Source organism: Pongo pygmaeus, chromosome 10, assembly GCF_028885625.2.
Source record: "Pongo pygmaeus isolate AG05252 chromosome 10, NHGRI_mPonPyg2-v2.0_pri, whole genome shotgun sequence".
Classification (NCBI taxonomy): domain Eukaryota; kingdom Metazoa; phylum Chordata; class Mammalia; order Primates; family Hominidae; genus Pongo; species Pongo pygmaeus.
Window position 1 is genome coordinate 28,721,740 of NC_072383.2, and position 20,453 is coordinate 28,742,192.

Consider the following 20,453-nt stretch of genomic DNA (forward strand, 5'->3'; position numbering starts at 1 on the left):
TTTAAAATTCAGAAGTGCATCTCCTGTGGTTAAAAAAAAACTGTAGACTATGACATATTTGTTTAATTACTGAGGCTGAATTTTCTGTTTTAATTATGAAATATAATGTGTTAACACAGATATTAATAATGGAGAATTACTTGCTTTATGAAGCTCCAGATTTAAGAAGGAAAATGGAAAAATACGTCTAATTGTTTGAGTTAAGCAAGTAGTTATTTACTTTAGGTCTAACTTGATGAGTTGCCCTAGAACATTCTTAAAATGTTTTTTTAACCGAGGATCATGACCTTGGTCCCTGTCAGCAGGGGATCAGGTAGTGAAATCCCAAAAGTGTCTGACTATTTGGCAGTTTTAATTATGAGGCCATCTCAAAGTCAGCAGAAATTACAAGAATACAATTTTCAACAAAGTGAGTGAAATACTAATGGTGAATACTAATGGTAATAACTCCAAAGCAGGCATCATCACCCATGAGATAGGTAAACAGGGGAAATGAGGTGTTCTGGACTGGCTTCTGACCTGTTAAATCATCATAATACACTTCTCTCTTATTTTTACATTAAAAGTGAGATAATATTAATCCCAAAGGTATATTTTTAAAAGTTGCTATAAAAATAAAAATACTCATAACTTAAAAGAGTTCAGCCATGGGACATGCTCTCTGCAGGGGTGCTGGCTGTTCTCCCTGCGTCCCTGACTCCCAGCCCCATGAAGCAGTCCCCGTCCTACCACCCTCCGATCCCTGCTGCTTTCTGACCAGCTTTGCTTTTCATCTGTGCCTCCAGGAAATGTTTTCTCAGGCCTTGGCAAACAAGGTACATCTTAAGATTGTATCCCATATGTGATCACAATTATCTGAGTTATGCGGTGCCTCACTGAGACATCCTAGCTAAAATTAAGGCAGTTTTCCCCTTAGTCTTCAAGTAAACTCCCATGGAGAGTGTTCACAGACACAGAAAAACAAATGGACCAAATCGGCAGAATTCTTAGTTTACAGAGGTAAAAGTGTGCTTTTCATGGAATCCTAGGCCACTGGTATTTGTTAGGATTGAATGGAAAGAGGTTTCCCTGTTCCTTTAGGAAAGTGAGTTAAGAAAGAAAAAGTGACAAGAACATAGGGACTTTTTGTTGGTCTCATGTTATCCTTCCCAAAGTAGAAGAGAGGTTCCTTCTCTAGATCTTTGTATCCTGTCACACATTGCTGGCTTTCAACAAATGTTGAGTAAATGAGTGAATCACGATATTGAATGAATGAAGTTGCTGCTGTACTGAGATAGGAGCTGGGGCTTCACTTCTAGGGACACTGGGACCTTCTTTTTTCTTTGTCCTCCCCAAATTCAGGGGACTTAGGTGTATACCTATGACTAGTGTAGCATTATAGTCTAAACATGTACTCCCAGCTTGCCCACTGCGAAGCTCATGCCCTCATTCCGTCACACCCAGTGAGAGGACAGGGGAGCGGAGTACTGCCACTGCCTGGTTGCTTGGTTTCCAGCATCACTGATGTCATGTTCTTTGACTCTTTGGACGGTAGTGGTGTAAGATGCCTTATTACGGTATTGAACTCAAATGCAATATGACTATCCTCTTCATGGCTGAAGGATTCAAGTCTTATCTCAATCTCTCCTCATAGTTCAGAGTCTAGTGGAGAGCAGGCATGCAGTAAATGTTTGCATGCATGGCAGAGGTATAATTCTGAGTACAAAATGCTGTCATAGTAATTATTTCTTTTGGTAACTAGAGATAACGTTTACTTAATGGAGATTTCGTGGACTGAGCCTTACTCTTCCTTTCTTGATACTGAATGTTTAAAAACAGTTATGAAATCAAGACTGCGTGACAATTTTAATAACTAGTTTTAAAAATAAGTATAATGACTGGCTGGAATGTGGTGTGTGCGTGTATTTGTGTATATGCAGTGTTACTAATCCAGCTATGCTTTAACATTTGTTGACCTTAAAAAAGGGGCTGTTTTCTTTTCCCCATTTTAATTTAGGTACTTACCATTCTGATTTAGGAATATTACACTCAAAATTTTTTATAAAATAAATACATCATAAAATAAATTATATATATTATATAATATAAATTACATATATTATATATAATATATATTATATATTATATAATACAAATTATATATTATATAATATAAATTATATATTATATAATATATAATTATAAAATAAATTATAAAATAAAATTATAAAATAAATAAGCATGATTGTGGCAAATCACTGCTTGTATGTTGATTTTGGATTTAGACAGGACAGCAGAGCTCAGGAAAGAACAAAGCGAAACAAAGGGGAAACAGGAAAGACAACTGTAGACCAATGCAAACCAATAGAACCCCGAAAATCAAAGGAAAACACAGCATGATGTTATAAGTAAAAACAGCGGGTGAGACTCCTATCTTCCGTGAAGTAATAACTATTGAAATGGAATGGCGAGTGCATGGGGTTTCATTGTGCTCATTTCTCTACTTTAAATCTATTTGAAATTTTCTGTAATAAAAACCATTTTTTAAACAGACACAAAAGAAAGATGTTAACATTTATTATGTCTTTATGCTTGATTGTAATACTTCATAATTAAAAGGAAGTTGATATAAAAAGAAGGCTTTCTAGCTGGGGAAGGTGACTGCACCCACCTCTAAATACGGGGCTTGTAACTGAGCTCACACCCAACCTATCAGGTAGTAAAGAGAGCTCACTAAAATACCAATTAGGCTAAAAGCAGGAGGTAAATAAATAATCAAACCGTCTATCACCTGAGAACACAGGGGGAGGGACAATGATTGGGATATAAACCAGGCATTCGAACCCACAGTGGCAACCCCCTTTGGGTCCCCTCCCGTTGTGTGGGAGCTCTGTTTTCACTCTATTAAATCTTGCAGCTGCAAAAATAAATAAATAAATAAATAAATAGAAGGCTTTCCACTTAGATGGTGAAGGGAAAAGTAGATGGTGTTCTAATATTATGTGTAGCACCTGCCGTGCAGAGTCAGGGAATTCGTTTTCTGGGTGAGGTTCCTGGCTAGCTCTAAGATTCTGTAATTCTATGAGGGATAAAGCGTTTTAGATGTGCCAGGAAAACCTGCAGAGGCCATAAGTTCCTTAATTAAATCAAAGTACCAATGTTATAATTGAGTTAGATCTCCCCCCCGACTCTGCATACACACTATTGGTTGGATACTGTACTGTTGAAATCCCCAAGTTGACTCCAATTTCGACTTAGCTGGATTGAATGTGGTCAATAAGGGGTTGCACCATGAGCTAAGTAGATAGGTAAAGTGATTTAGGCTTCTCTAATATGCTGTAGAAGTCAGATCGACTCAACGAGAGTTTATACTTAAATACATTTTAAGTTACGTGCTCAGGATTTTACAAGCACCGTGGAAGAATCAAAAGAAACATAAGACAGTTTTGCACTGAGAAACTTAGGCTGAGTGACCAACTCACATAAAATTATTAGTCATCTACCTGAGGCAGAATATGATGAAACACTAAAGAGCTCAGTTTAAGACAAGACCCAGAAGGTTAGCCCATAGATGGGGAAAGGAGAATGGCACCATGTACAGAGGAGGAGGTAGAAATGGGTTATGAAAGATGGATTGATCTGAGAGGGAGGAGTGGGAGGTGAGTAGAGTATTGGGTACAAAACCTTGGGATAGTTGTTGTAAAGGAAAATGGAAGAAAGCTCATTAAAAGGAAGAAATGGAAAATGATAAGTAGAAGTGGGGATTACAGGTCCCAGCAAAACAGGAAATCAAGGTTCCAAAGTAGAAGTAGAATGATGAGCTTTCAGGAAGGAGTTAAGAATCACTTCTCCCAAGCCTGCAGGAAGAAAGAAAGGAAAGAAATAAGAGGTAATATATATTATACTATTACACACTGAGGAAAAAAGTGTGTAAGGGAGCTCACACAAGATGGCCTTAACTATTGTCCATTACAAAGGCTCTGAGATCACCTCCTAAACATAGTGGGAAGAGAGAGTACAGGAGGAAAAAGGAGCCATTCTAGATAGAGGTCAACCATGGTGTGCATACCAGATTATAGAGGACACATAAATAAAGACCACTGAGAAGCAAGAAGGGCGGATCAAAACCAAACCCGCAGTCATCTTTTATTCAACCAGTGTTTATTGAACGCCTATTGTCATTCTTCCATTCAACAGACATTTAGTTATCACCCACTGTATGTCACATGCCAAGGCAAATCTACTTGCAAAGAATGCAGAGTCTATTAGAAGAGAGAGACATGTATGCAGTCAAGTCTAACCTTAGTGCTTTCAGAGTAATGCCTGCTGTAATGAAGGTTCATCTAGATACTGTCGCTGGCATACAGCAAACAGTGAATTCAAGGAAGACGTCACAGACCAAGCCCTGATAGAGGTGGACCTTAAGGAATGGGGAAAGAAGAAGAAAGGGTGGGAAAAGACGGTCCTTGCAGAAGGAATAAAAGTAGTGTGTGAAAGAGAATGCCATATATGGGGAGGTTTTGAGTGACCTGGTAGGTAGAACGTGGGAGTTGAAGGAAGAATAGAGACAATAGGGTATTTACCTAATGGATCTTACTGCCAACATTCTTAATGCAAAGGAAACAAAATTGGCAGAAATATAAACACATGCGGACAGAACAGTCTTTACCTACTTAACACAAGGATATAACATTGGTTGCTCTTAAATTTTCCTTTATGTTCCGATAGTGACTTTTAATATACTAAACTACCCTTGAGCATTATGAGTGCTTGTAAGTATCAATATAGAATTGAGAAGCAGCCGGGCGCAGTGGCTCACGCCTGTAATCCCAGCACTTTGGGAGGCCGAGGCGGGGGGATCACAAGGTCAGGAGATCGAGACCATCCTGGCTAATACGGTGAAACCCCGTCTCTACTAAAAATACAAAAAATTAGCCAGGCGTCGTGGCGGGCACCTGTAGTCCCAGCTACTTGGGAGGCTGAGGCAGGAGAATGGCGTGAACCCGGGAGGCGGAGCTTGCAGTGAGCCGAGATCACGCCACTGCACTCCAGCCTGGGCGACAAAGCGAGACTCCGTCTCAAAAAAAAAAAAAAAAAAAAGAAACATAAATATGCTCATTTTGAGTCAATTTTCAGTGTCTGTTTTTACTTGGGGCTAATTTAGGACAACTGGTTTTTGGAACACCTCACTTCCATATCATACAAAGTAGCTTGGGAGGAAACACTGCTCTCAACTTGCTGTAATTTCCTCCAACCAGAAGATCAGGTTTGTTTTTTGTTTTTTTTTTTCCTTATGCAGGGAATCTTTTATTCTACCATTGTTAGAAAAGGGAAACCTACGTTTTTATTTAATTGAATTTAGATTTTTTTCTGATTTTTAAAAATTATTATTATACTTTAAGTTTTAGGGTACATGTGCACAATGTGCAGGTTAGTTACATATGTATACATGTGCCATGCTGGTGTGCTGCACCCATTAACTCATCATTTAGCATTAGGTATATCTCCCAATGCTATCCCTCCCCCCTTCCCCCACCCCACAACAGTCCCCAGAGTGTGATGTTCCTCTTCCTGTGTCCATGTGTTCTCATTGTTCAATTCCCACCTATGAGTGAGAACATGCGGTGTTTGGTTTTTTGTCCTTGCGATAGTTTACTGAGAATGGTGATTTCCAATTTCATCCATGTCCCTACAAAGGACATGAACTCATCATTTTTTATGGCTGCATAGTATTCCATGGTGTATATATGCCACATTTGCTTAATCCAGTCTATCATTGTTGGACATTTGGGTTGGTTCCAAGTCTTTGCTATTGTGACTAGTGCCGCAATAAACATACATGTGCATGTGTCTTTACAGCAGCATGATTTATAGTCCTTTGGGTATATACCCAGTAATGGGATGGCTGGGTCAAATAGTATTTCTAGTTCTAGATCCCTGAGGAATCACCACACTGACTTCCACAATGGTTGAACTAGTTTACAGTCCCACCAACAGTGTAAAAGTGTTCCTATTTCTCCACATCCTCTCCAGCACCTGTTGTTTCCTGACTTTTTAATGATCGCCATTCTAACTGGTGTGAGATGGTATCTCACTGTGGTTTTGATTTGCATTTCTCTGATGGCCACTGATGGTGAGCATTTTTTCATGTGTTTTTTGGCTGCATAAATGTCTTCTTTTGAGAAGTGTCTGTTCATGTCCTTCTCCCACTTTTTGATGGGGCTGTTTGTTTTTTTCTTGTAAATTTGTTGGAGTTCATTGTACATTCTGGATATTAGCCCTTTGTCAGATGAGTAGGTTGCGAAAATTTTCTCCCATTTTGTAGGTTGCCTGTTCATTCTGATGGTAGTTTCTTTTGCTGTGCAGAAGCTCTTTAGTTGAATTAGATCCCATTTGTCAATTTTGGCTTTTGGTGCCATTGCTTTTGGTGTTTTAGACATGAAGTCCTTGCCCATGCCTATGTCCTGAATGGTAATGCCTAGGTTTTCTTCTAGGGTTTTTATGGTTTTAGGTCTAACTTTAAGTCTTTAATCCATCTTGAATTAATTTTTGTATAAGGTGTAAGGAAGGGATCCAGTTTCAGCTTTCTACATATGGCTAGCCAGTTTTCCCAGCACCACTTATTAAATAGGGAATCCTTTCCCCATTGCTTGTTTTTCTCAGGTTTGTCAAAGATCAGATAGTTGTAGATATGCAGCATTATTTCTGAGGGTGCTGTTCTGTTCCATTGATCTATATCTCTGTTTTGGTACCAGTACCATGCTGTTTTGGTTACTGTAGCCTTGTAGTATAGTTTGAAGTCAGGTAGCATGATGCCTCCAGACCAGATGGATTCACAGCCGAATTCTACCAGAGGTACAAGGAGGAACTGGTACCATTCCTTCTGAAACTATTCCAATCAATAGAAAAAGAGGGAATCCTCCCTAACTCATTTTATGAGGCCAGCATCATCCTGATACCAAAGCCGGGCAGAGATACAACCAAAAAAGAGAATTTTAGACCAATATCCTTGATGAACATTGATGCAAAAATCCTCAATAAAATGCTGGCAAACCAAATCCAGCAGCACATCAAAAAGCTTATCCACCATGATCAAGTGGGCTTCATCCCTGGGATGCAAGGCTGGTTCAATATACACAAATCAATAAATGTAATCCAGCATATAAACGGAACCAAAGACAAAAACCACATGATTATCTCCATAGATGCAGAAAAGGCCTTTGACAAAATTCAACAACGCTTCATGCTAAAAACTCTCAATAAATTAGGTATTGATGGGACATATCTCAAAATAATAAGAGCTATCTATGACAAACCCACAGCCAATATCATACTGAATGGGCAAAAACTGGAAGCATTCCCTTTGAAAACTGGCACAAGACAGGGATGCCCTCTCTCACCACTCCTATTCAACATAGTGTTGGAAGTTCTGGCCAGGGCAATTAGGCAGGAGAAGGAAATAAAGGGTATTCAATTAGGAAAAGAGGAAGTCAAATTGTCCCTGTTTGCAGATGACATGATTGTATATCTAGAAAACCCCATCATCTCAGCCCGAAATCTCCTTAAGCTGATAAGCAACTTCGGCAAAGTCTCAGGATACAAAATCAATGTACAAAAATCACAAGCATTCTTATACACGAATAACAGACAAACAGAGAGCCAAATCATGAGTGAACTCCCATTCACAATTGCTTCAAAGAGAATAAAATACCTAGGAATCCAACTTACAAGGGATGTGAAGGACCTCTTCAAGGAGAACTACAAACCACTGCTCAATGAAATAAAAGAGGATACAAACAAATGGAAGAACATTCCATGCTCATGGGTAGGAAGAATCAATATCGTGAAAATGGCCATACTGCCCAAGGTAATTTATAGATTCAATGCCATCCCCGTCAAGCTACCAATGACTTTCTTGACAGAATTGGAAAAAACTACTTTAAAGTTCATATGGAACCAAAAAAGAGCCCACATCGCCAAAAAACAAAAAAACAAAAAAGTTTTGTTTTGTTTTACTTAAGACAGTCTTGCTTTGTTGCCCAGGCTGGAATGCAGTGGTGCAAACATGGCTCACTGTAGCCTCCACCTCCCAGGCTCAAGTGATCCTCCTCTCTCAGTCTCCAGAGTAACTAGGACCACAGGCGCACACCACCAAGCTTGGCTAAGTTTTTTTTTCTTTTTCTTTTCTTTCTTTTTTTTTTTTTTAAGAGATAGATAGGGTCTTGCCATGTTGCCTATGCTGGCCTTCTGGGCTCACACAATTCTCAGCCTCTGAAAGTGCTGGAATTACAGGTATGCACCACCACCCTTGGCCAGTTTTACTTTTTGTCCTCACTAAACAGCAGTTTTTTTCTACTTACTGAAATGTATCTGTTTCTAAAATATTTTACTTGTATGGGATTTTAAAAACAGATGCCCGTTAATGTCCATAATCAAAATAAGAAATTTAAAGCTCTATAGGGCCTGTCTTAGCACTTTCTTAAGATTGAGAACATGCATTATTCATCCTGGCTCTTTTTCAAAAAACTGCCCTCGAGAAGTTATGCACAATTTATTTTTATGTTAGTCCCCAGGAATGGAAGTTGTCCAGGCCACTCCATCACACTCTTCATAATACTGGTAATTTAATGCTGGGCACTTCAGTTAACAATATGAGCAGAATTATGCCATGGTAATCATAGAGGTATGTGGCAAAGCAGCTGATTTTAAAATTTTAATTCACTCTAAATATGCATTGCACCCTTACTAAATTAGCCTCTGATTCTTAGTGGCCTTTTGGAAAATGTATTCAGTATGCTAAAGTTTTTAGAAAAAACATTCTGAAATTTTCCTTTTTATTCAAGCCCTGTTGTTTTTTTTTTCCCCCCCTTCCCAGCACATGACTTTTATTATTCCAAGAATTGATACTGGAAACTGCATTTATTGGAAAGATAGAACAATGGTATCAGTTAATTCTGGAAAAACAGTAGATGTCACATCAGATGTGCCCTGGGCAGTAAAGTTATACAGTTTGTATTTTTTCTGGTTCTAAATCTGAAGGTATTATTTTCTTTTTCAATTGAACCCGGGGTGGCCCCATCTAACACTTTTGGATTTCATCTGGCCTTTATTTCTATTGTATTTGAATGAAGAATCAGGAAATTCTATTGGGATTACATTATCTTATGGTTATGTTGAGATTATGAGAGACAACACTTATGCTACTACACACATTTCGAAATGGTGTTTTTAGGTTTTCTGTTCTTTGTGAGCCTCTTCGTGTGTCTTTTTCATGACTTGCATGTGAGACAGCTGAGGAAGAAACAATCTATACATCGTTTCTCAATCTATACTTCCTTTGGCATTTATACCATGCATAAATACAGTGAAACATGATTTTTTTAAAAAAGTGTCGGGGGCAGGAGGGAGGGGAAGAAATAGTAAGTAAGCATCAGTATACGCAGAGCACTGAGCCAGATGCTGGGGAGGTTACAAAACGAATTATAGGCTCTGCCCTGGAATAGAAGGTAGTGTTATACCAAGAAGCAAACTCACAAGTTAATAAGATCAGGACAGAAAGTGTTAAAATGAAGATAAGTGAGGCTGGTCGGCACTACCAGGGGAAGTCACTGTGGCCTGAGTGTTTAAGCTTTTGGAGGAAGAGAGACAGACCTCAACAGCTCGGGGTGCCCCCTACACACTCACAAAGCTTTGCCTGCCCCTGGGTGTGTGTCTGCTCTCAGTGAAGAATACCAGTATCCACTGTTCCTTGTGGGTCATTATTTTCTGCTTGATAAGAAATTGTTTACTTTGGCAAAACATGCCTATATGCTTAATATGCCTGTCTTACCTCTTTTGTGGTAAATGAACCAAATTACATTCTCGTATTTTCTGTTTGACAGTGACAGCTGTGCAGATTCAATTCAGGCCCCTTGGACTAAGAACACTTGTGATTTTCATTTATCTATAATATATCATTCTTAGAGAAGATCAGCCTTACCCATATTATTTCCTTTTTCAGACAAATGGACACCTACCTGGGAACGGAGATGTGTATCAAGAAAGGCTGGCACGTTTAGAAAATGATAAAGAATCCCTCGTTCTTCAGGCAAGTGATTTTTGAATACTGTTCTTTCCTTGCAGCATACTTACAAAGACTTTTAAATTGGGGTGGCAAATTCATATTGCTTGCAGCAATCAGACTGCTAATAGAAATAAGCCTGGTAAGCCATCTGTACACAATAGGGAGTGGTGAGGATTGGGGCAGAATGGTGGTATTTACACTCAGTTTAAAAGGAGCTGCCATTAATCATCCTCAGCTCTTGCAGGACCAGTCTGAATACGGGCACAATGTTGTCTGATCTGTTCTATTTTTTTTTTTTTTTGGAGGCAGGGTCTTGTTACATTGCCCAGGCTAGTCTTGAACTCCTAGGCTCAAGCAACCCTTCTACCTCAGCCTCCCAAGTAGCTGGGATTACAGGTGTGCAGCACCACGCTTCGCTGGATCTGATTTTTAAATATATTTTAATATATAGCAGAAATTCAGATATATGAATATAGCATAACATCTGAATATATGTTAAGTTTATATTTCTGAATCTGAAATCAGAATATATGTATTTAATTTTTCAATTTTGAAAATATTACCCTGTGTGAGACAAAACAAAACAGTGAGTAGAATCCTCCTTGTGGGCTAAATTTGAGTTTGCTTTTTTAGTTTGCTTCTTCATAATGTTTTAAATGCTTGACAAACATTTTTCTTTGGTATATTGACCAAAATGAATTGAAGTATATTTACTGAGTGATGATTATTGAGGAAAAACTCAAAGCTCTGCTATAAGCACTAGAGTTGAAGGACTAGCCCAACAGCTCCTCATGCACCTTTGGGTATATTGAGTTGCCCCCTGACTTTGAACGCATCTGTGATCTGTGTCATCTTCAAAGAGCTCATGGAATTTGAATTCCCTGGGTTTTGTTTTTGTTTTTGTTTTGGACGGAGTCTCGCTCTGTCGCCCAGACGGGAGTGCAGTGGCACAATCTTGGCTTACTGCAAACTCCACCTCCCGGGTTCAAGCGATTCTCCTGCCTCAGCCTCCCGAGTAACTGGGATTACAGGCACATGCCCCCACAGCCAGCTAATTTTGTATTTTTAGTAGAGATGGGGTTTCACCGTGTTGGCCAGGCTGGTCTTGAACTCCTGACTTCAAGTGATCTGCCTGCCTCAGCCTCCCAAAGTGCTGAGATTACAGGTGTGAGCCACCATGCATGCTACCTCTCCCCACTACCCCTGAACAGGTTCTTTTTCTTATTCTTCTTGAAGTATCAAAATTTTGATAATTTCTATTTCAAACATTAACTTTGTTTCCTCTCTTATACTATTTCCACCCTCTCCCCTAAAAAGATAACTTCTGTGCATGTGTCTCTCATAAATGCTTGAAGGAGCTTTAACCAAAAAGTATTGTACATTCCTAATCTACACGAATTTTCTTCAAATTGTATAGGCCTCCTTAAATCAAATAGCAACATATAAATAGGAATGTGAGGGACCACTGTCTTCTTGGTACTTCTCAGATTTTTTTTCTTTATAACCATATGAGTGATAGGATCATTCCTTTTTTTGTTCCATTTAGAGAAATAACGTATGCAGTGGGACGCAAATTCTTTTTCACTCATTGCATTATTTTGCTCTAAATACAGGTAAGTGTGTTAACAGACCAGGTGGAGGCTCAGGGAGAGAAGATTCGAGATTTGGAGTTTTGTCTTGAAGAGCACAGAGAGAAGTTGAATGCCACAGAAGAAATGCTGCAGCAGGTATGTGCAGAGGCCAGAACCAAGATGGTATTTCCCTGCTGAACTATTTGAGATGCTGCATTTCTGTGTTGTGTTTGCTCTGATGCAGCAGTAAGTTTCTTGATTCATTTAGACCAGCACATTTAAAAAAAAAAATTGAGAGTAGCAGAATCTCAAAACACATGCACACAATAGAAAGTGTTTATGTAATTAGAATCTGGAGCAAAATGTCAATGGGATTGTGGCTTATTTTAATTTTCTTTTTTTGCATTCAGATGGTTTCCTCTCACCCATAGCATATGTTTTATAATTAAGAAAAAATATAATAGTAAAAAATCTAATAATCCAATTTAAAAATGGGTAAAATATTTGAATAGATATTTCTCAAAAGAAGACATACAAATGGCAAACAGACATATGAAAAGGTGCTCAACATCATTGATCATCAGAGAAATGCAAATCAAAACAACAACAAGATACTATCTCACCCCAGCTAAAATGGCTTTTATCCAAAAGACAGGCAATAATAAATGCTAGCAAAGATGTGAAGAAAAGGGAACCCTTGTACACTGTTGGTGGGAATGTAAATTCATACAACTGCTATGGAGAACAGTTTGGAGGTTCCTCAAAAAACTAAAAATGGAGCTACTGTGTGATCCAGCAATGCCACTGCTGGTTATATACCCAAAGGAAAGGAAATCAGTATATTGAAGAAATATCTGTGCTCTCGTGTTTGCTGCAGCTTTGTTCACAGCCACCAAGATTTGGAAGCAACTTAAATGTCCATCAACAAATGACTGGATAAAGAAAATGTGGTACTTATACACAATGGAGTACTATTCAGCTATAAAAAGGCATGAGATTCAGTCATTTGCAACAACATGAATGGAACTGAAGGTCATTATGTGTGAAATAAGCCAAGCCCAGAAAAACAAACGTCTCACGTTCTCACTTATTTGTGGGATCCTAAAATAAAACAATTGAACCCACGGAGATAGAGAGTAGAGGGCTGGTTACCATAGACTGGGTAGGGTAGTGGGGGATGAAGGGAGAGGTGGAGGATGGCGAAGGAGTACAAAATAATAGTTTCCATGAATAAGGCCTAGTATTTAGTAGCACGTCAGGGTGACTATAGCCAATAATAATTTAATTGTACATTTGAAAATAAGAATATAACTGGATTGTTTGTAACACAAAGGATAAATGCTTGAGAAGATGGAGACCCCGTTTTCCATGATGTGATTATTACACATTGCATGCCTGTATCAAAACATGTACCCCATAAATGTATATTCCTATTATGTACCCACAAAATTAGAAAAGAAAATATCTAACATATAGGAGAGGCTCTGTAAGGTCATGGATGGAGTATGCACTTGAGCAAAACCTCGTAGGTTTCCATTCCTGCTGTGTTTTTATTTTTTCTTTTTCGCTGTATGACATTAGGCAAGTTCCTAACCTCTCTGTTACTATGTTTCCTCATCTTTTGATTAAGGATAATAAGAATTTCTACCTGATAAGTTTTTTGTGAGGATTGAAATAGTATTTGGTATAACCGGTGCCTGGCACAGCACAAACATAGTATCATCATCATCAATGTTATCATCAGACTGAAGTATATATATGGTTTATGCATGTGTATCTGCACAACATATGTCTCCCTCAGTAAACTGACATGTGCTTATTTCTGTTCAAAGGAGGGTAACTAAAGTGAATAGTTCTTTATTTTATTTTATTTTATTTTTGAGACGGTATCTCTGTCTGTTGCCCAGTCTGGAGTGCAATGGTGCGATCTCGGCTCATTGTAACCTCCGCCTCCTGGGTTCAAGTAATTCTCCTGCCTCAGCCTCTCAACTAGCTGGGGTTACAGGCACCTGCCACTATGCCCGGCAAATTTTTGTATTTTTAGTAGAGACAGGGTTTCGCCGTACTGTCCAGGCTGGTCTCAAACTCCTGACCTCAAGTGATCTGCCTGCCTCGGCCTCTCAAAGTGCTGGGATTACAGGCGTGAGCCACTATGCCCAGCCTCAAGTGAATAATTTTTTTAAAGTGTGTGAATTCAGTAATTATACTTTACTATATCCTCTACTTGATAGGTGCTGCTTTGTGCGATCATAAATGAGGTAAATTCACATGCCTGTTTATAATAAAAGACTTTTTGAATGTATCTGTTAAATTATAATAGGAGCTTCTAAGTAGGACATCCTTAGAAACTCAGAAGTTGGATCTGATGGCTGAAATATCTAACTTGAAGTTGAAACTGACAGCTGTAGAGAAGGACAGATTGGATTATGAAGATAAGTTCAGAGACACAGAGGTGAGTGATACAGTCTCTCCTCCCTCTCTCTCTCTCTCTCTCTCTGTCACTCTGTCTCTGTCTCTAACACACTTACATTCCTAGGGCAAAGTTGAAATCCCCCGGAGGTGTGCAAGGAAGGCAGTTAATTACTATGTACCCTCATCCTGCTTCATTTTAAGAATAATCTTTCATTACATTGACTTTTTATCACTAAATGCTAATGGCAATTTTTATTTTTAGACTTTTGATATGAAATATTAATCCTTTTATTAACCTTTAGAAATGCTTTTGACTTTAGGATATTTGGAGCATCCGTCCATCCATACTGGTTTTCTTAATTTTGTAAATAATGGGCTTAAATACATGGTTTCACTAGTAGTTATTATTTAGGCACACTGATTATTTACTATGTAATTGGATTTTGAAAATCTGTATAGCAAACATGCTAACATTCTATACTCACAAAATCACAGACAGAGCTTTTTTGAGGTCTTTTAATTTGGCCTTCTACTTTTGGTCTATTCCACATGTAAATCATTCCAATTAAATAAGACTCACTGTACTTCTACAAAAATCAGGGTACATTCTGTAACTTGAAGTATCCATTTTAGTGGCTTAACAAGCTTTATTGTTTGTTCTATTTTGTTAATTCAGACCTTCTAGTTTGTTTGCTTTGTGACATTTGGCAAGTTCTTAACCTCTCTGTTGATTTTTGGTGGAGAGAGAGAGCGTATCCATTTGAAATATACGTTTGAAATGAAGTATAAAGAGTTGCAGAAATTTCTTTTCTCTGAGGGCCATCTCCCCTTCTTTTTTCTTCCTATTTTGTTTCCTTGGTTGGAGTATGGAAAGGTGTCATGCTGGGTTAGAAAATGGGTACCAAGGAGAGAGGAGAGAAAATGGTTTACTTATTTTTCCCTTCTGTTTTTATTTCAATCATGTATTTCATGCTGACTATAAGCCAGCATGGTACCAGGCATTACATACATTATCCACTATAGGAAAGTTCTTTATATATTTGGAAATAACAAGTTTTACTCCACTGCTATTTTCAAAATTAAATTTTCTGTCAAAGATTCAATTACAGTGGAAAGTCTTGGTATATGTCTTGCTTCCTCCATAGCAAAAGGAAATCCTTCATTTGGTTCATCTTTTAATCTTTTTTTTTTTTTTTTTTTTTTTTTTAGAGATAGGATCTTACTGTGTTGCCCAGGCTAGTATGGAACTCCTGGCCTCAAGCAATTCTCCCATTTTGGCCTCCCAAAGCACTGGGATTATAGGCATGAGTCACCATGCCCAGCCATGTTTTAATCTTAAAACTCTTTGTCAGTCGCCTATGTGAGCATGTTTCTCATTTGATTGAAGCTGGGGCTCTTAAAACAGGACTTAGAAAGTTACTCAATTTAAAATTCTTGGTTTTGTATTTTCTCTAAAAATCTCTTTGATATTTTCCTCTTTCCCCTCTTTTTGTCAGGTCCTAACCCCATAGTCGCAGGATAAAGTAATAGTAAAACTCAGTCAACAGATGGACAACATGGCGGTGGAGCTAGCTCTGCTGCAGGGAAGAGTTGATGGTAGATATGGATAGAGGTAGTCTTCCACATTGCGTCCGCAAAGTCAAGGGGAAATATTCACCTGTTGTTAACTTAATTTGTATATGAGATGTTAACCAAATGTTGGGACTAAATTGCAGTAGATGTGTTACTTATTTTTGTAAGAGCCCAGGGTAATATTTATATCCCCTGAGTTTGGCTGCTTTTTTTAATCAAATTTCTTTTCCCCGACTTTTTCATTGTTTCACTCATGCACTCTCAATCACATACAAAGTGATCTTGTCATCAAACTTCCAGTACACTCAATCCCTGATAATCTTCTAATAAAAATGCAGTGTTATTTCTAAAACGTATGCACATACCCAGAGATTAGAGCATATGTGGTAAACTTTGTGATGTTACATATGAAAATAATTAAAATAATCTTCAATATTAAACTAACTTGAATATTCTCATGTTCTTGTTATCGTTCTCTTAATAAAAATATTTTCCTGGGTGTTTCATGAATCCATAATATTTAACTTTCTCTTAGAATTTTAGATTATTTGGATATTAATTTCCAAGAAAATATTGGCATGGGGAAGAAGTATAGGCATTTCCAAAGGACTGAGGGTACAAGTCTTTAAACTTTGGAAGATTCAGGACTTGTCCCTGGAATTAATGGGAGATGATTAGCATCATTCAACAGTGCCCCCTTGTGGTAAGAGCATACATGTCAGAGACTGAGTTCCTGCGAGAGCCCTGAGTTCTCTGAAAGGGAAAAGAGAAAGGGAACAGGAATTTTCTTTTTTAAAAGGACTGAACTTCTGATAAGAAATTGATTGAAATAGTTTGTATTCTGTTTTTTAAAGTTTTACATTGGGGAGCCATTTCCAGATTTTCCAGCTTGTGTTGTCAGGGGAAGATGTGATTTATTTCAGGTTGGAAATTTAGACCATATTTAGAGTATTGCCATGAAATATAGTTGAGTAGTTTTTTTGTTAAAACAGATAAATTATCCCAGTTTACAATTCCATTTTTTTCAATGGTTTCTTCTTGCACCAGCAAAGAAGAAAGGAAGCGGTAAAATACAATAGCAGATAAGAATTCAATGGTATTTCTTAGCAATGAGAAAGTAGGAAAATATATATTTAGAAAGATCATATTGATGAATATCACTAAGGACTCATATTATGCAAGGATGATTAGTTTAGATAACTGGGAAAAGCTGATTTTTTTCTTTAGACTTGAATTCTTACCTGTTAGTTGAGGAATCACAAATATGTTACTGAATAACGTCAAACAGTTCTTGACCTAATTCATAAGAAGAAAATAGATATCATCTAAGTGAAATATTGTGCCATTATTAAGGTGTAATTGTATAACTATGATAGGTAATATTTTGCCCCATTTTATAAGAGACCACAATTTAAAAGCCTAAGGGTTTACTGGGAAGTGTATTTTATTGTAGCATCCCTTCTCTTAGCCTTTGTGAACTTGAATCATTACACTTGGAAGCTTAAAATAATTTCTATTTACAGAGTTTTATTTCTTATAGCATTGTTCTACTTGTAATTTTTGGCATTCGTGGATAATTTTGTCCTGTAGTCTATGAATTTGTGATGCAGGAATACATGCATGTCTTTGTAAAAAGAGAGAAGCTGGCTGGGCACAGTGGCTCACACCTGTAATCCCAACACTTAGGGAGTCCAAGGAAGGCGGATCACTTGAGGTCAGGAGATCAAGACCAGCGAGGTCAACATGGTAAAACCCCCGTCTCTACTAAAAATACAAAAATTATCTGGGCATGGTGGTGGGTGCCTGTAATCCCATCTACTGGGGAGGCTGATGCAAGAGAATCACTTGAACCCTGGAGGCGGAGGTTGCGGTGAGCTGAGATCGCGGCACTGCACTCCAGCCTGGGTGACAGAGCGAGACTCCATCTTAAAAAAAAAAAAAAAAAAGAGGGAGAGAGAAGCAAAAATATAGTAACCATTGTAGGGATCTTTGTGGCTTGTAGTAAAAATAAGTCATCTCCCACGCAGGGTATTTGAGTATCTCTTTTGGAGGAGTTAATATTGCTTAACACTCTCATTTCCTTTCCTACTCTCTGGGCTCTTGGACAAGTTTTGTGAGCAAATTCGTTCTTTAAAAAGTAGCACTAAAATAAAGTGGCAGTAGAAAAGGTGCAAAATTGTGTTGTGTCATATAAACATTAGGATTGGTTTCTCTTTCATTTTCTAATGATAAAATTAGGTGAACTGCAGGGCCCTCATCCACTTTCCAGTTGAGAATTGTCATTAAACTTACAGTAAACTCAATCCCTGATAATTTCCTAATAAAAATTCAACACTATTGCTAAAATGTATGCACATGCCCAGAGATTAGAGAATAGTTGAGAAACTTTGTGATGTTATACATGACAATAATTAAAATAGTCCTCAAAATTAAAACTGATTTGACTATTCTCATGTTCCTGTTACTCACTTAATAAAAATAAAACATTTCCCTGGCTGTTTCATGAATCTTAAGGATTCATGGCTTAAAGGATTTAATTTTCATTCCATTCTCCCATATTGGGTTGACGAGCAATCCATATTTTTGTGGACAAAGGAAGAAATTACAAATTTTTTTGAATAGCCATGTATCATTGAGAAGGTTCAAAAGGTAAATGGCTTTACTAAAGAATGTGGTATATTTAAAATATGAAATAGCATTCTATGAAATAGAATAGAAATAGCACTCTATGAAATAGCATAGAGTCATTTTTAGGATAGAAATATCTGACAAATAATAGATATTAAGCTGCCTTTCTTAATCAAAATTATACTCACCTTTTATTTTCATAAGCCCATCACTTTAAGGCAGACGCATTGGGGATTTAAAGGAATGTTTTAAATGGAAAGATGCTTTCGTTCTTAAGGAGGTACATTTATTTCCATTTGTCTCATCTGATTCATACAACTTTAACCCTAGGAGCTGATGACTTCTTAAGATTTCCAAGCTGCTATTTTATAGGTATAGGTAACTGTGTTACCACTTTCCTAATGTACTTTCTTGTTTCTTCTTGGACAGGGGCTGATTCAGGAGATCAATGATTTGAGGTTGAAAATTAGTGAAATGGACAGTGAGAGACTTCAGTATGAAAAAAAGCTTAAATCCACTAAAGTAAGTTTTTCTCACAGGTTAACATTTTCAAACAAATGGCTCCACTATTCATCTATGCCCAATAATATAAATAAGATGTTTTCTACTTAATATATGATAAAGAAGGTATTTTAAAAGTAAATGAAGTTTCCCCCCAAGCTGGAAACCTTGAATTTAAACACCACTGATCCGAATTTAAAAACAAGGGCTTAACTCATCCGACAGAACATAACCTGCCTTTTCTCTGAGTTGTATCTAACCTCCTTTATAAACTGATACTGTTTTCTTGGTTATTTAGCTTGTCTTTTTCTATCTGTAGTTTTCTTTCACTCCTCTGTCTCTCTACCAGTCTTTAATGGCCAAACTTTCTAGCATGAAAATCAAGGTGGGTCAGATGCAGTATGAAAAGCAGCGGATGGAACAAAAATGGGAGTCACTGAAGGTGTAGTAGACGTTGGGTGATGGGGTCCATGGCCTGTTGCTTTCTGGCTTGTGTTGTTTTGCTGTGATGATGTTTTTAGTGGCATGTGCATTCATTCTGTGTGTGTGTCACCTGTTGATTAAAAATCACCTCAAGCAGATTGAAGGGACAATGGGATCCCTGATGTTGTTTTCAGAAATACATGAAATAATTGGTGAAAAATAATAAACAGGTAAAATGAAAGAATTTATAAATTAATCTCTTAGACTATCTGAGACCCAAGCCTAGTAAAATAATTGTAAACATTCACCTGTGAAAGAATTCTGTTTCATATCCACAGTAGAGGTCATTTTCCTCTTTAGGGACTTTCTTGATGGTAAATGTACAGCAGTTGACATTATCATGGCTGTGAATAGAAATGACTGCTGAGAAACAGCACGGTGAGAACAGGTTCACACTTCCTGCCAGTGCTACTGAAGATTTTTTGTACTTGTCCACTCTGCTCCTACCAGAAGTCAAAACTATAGGGCCAGCTGCCTTGCTTCATTGGAGAACTACATCTTCTCATAGTACTAAATGTAATAAATATATCTTTAGAGATTCTGAAAGTAAAATGTGATGTTGAATATAAAGCTGTACTTCTTAGCATTGCGTAGCTGTATTTTCTGTGTTAAGTACAGCCAGCAAAATTTGTTTGCTAAAGCTAATTGTTTACTGAAAGGAAACTGAAAATTTAAACATGAGTACATAGAAGGATGGACTTGAAATCTTTTACACAGTTGTATAGTTAAAAATTAAAAGAGGGCTTAACTATCTGTTTTCTGAATTTATTTTTTCCCATTGTTGTAGAAGATTCTGTCCTTTTATCTTAGTGGTGAGGGTGAATTATTTAGTTCCCTGATTTGGCTAAAGTTGTTCATGACTTGCTACCTTACCCATGAATGAAACTCTGTGCTCGTCAAGGAAGCATGAGTGCCAACTTGAAATGCCGAATAAATGTCAAGCTAGTCTTTTCCAATTTGCATTTTATTTTGCTTTTATGACACTAAGTATCTAATTTGATTATCTTCTTTGATTAACTTGGTTATATTTTTAATTTAATGTAAAGATTTAAACCTTAGGGCTATCCCATCCCTAATTACTCTTTAAAAGATCTCTTTTTAATTTGATTACAAAGAAACTTGAAATAATTATACCATAACTATTATAAACAGGACTTCTACTAATAGTCTTGCTTTTTGCTTTTCATTGCCCTTGTCTGATTTCTGATGCTTGCATCTAAATTCTAGTAGATTTGTTTCATTCA

General features: G+C 37.5%; 1 protein-coding gene across 23 annotated transcripts in view; it reads left to right on the forward strand.

The window, feature by feature from the left end:
* LOC129009636 (liprin-beta-1) overlaps positions 1 to 20,453 on the forward strand; it is a 180,779-nt gene that overhangs the window by 123,222 nt on the left and 37,104 nt on the right. For 15 of the 23 annotated variants that reach the window (XM_054442921.2, XM_054442922.2, XM_054442926.2 and 12 more), the window contains exons 5-8: positions 9,980 to 10,066; positions 11,656 to 11,769; positions 13,934 to 14,065; positions 18,655 to 18,747. In XM_054442921.2, the coding sequence (XP_054298896.1) occupies positions 9,980 to 10,066; positions 11,656 to 11,769; positions 13,934 to 14,065; positions 18,655 to 18,747 (426 nt within the window). Of the gene's footprint in view, positions 1 to 9,979; positions 10,067 to 11,655; positions 11,770 to 13,933; positions 14,066 to 18,654; positions 18,748 to 19,075; positions 19,169 to 20,453 lie in introns of all 23 variants that reach the window. The other 8 variants (XM_054442914.2, XM_054442917.2, XM_054442916.2 and 5 more) reach the window with 1 other exon arrangement.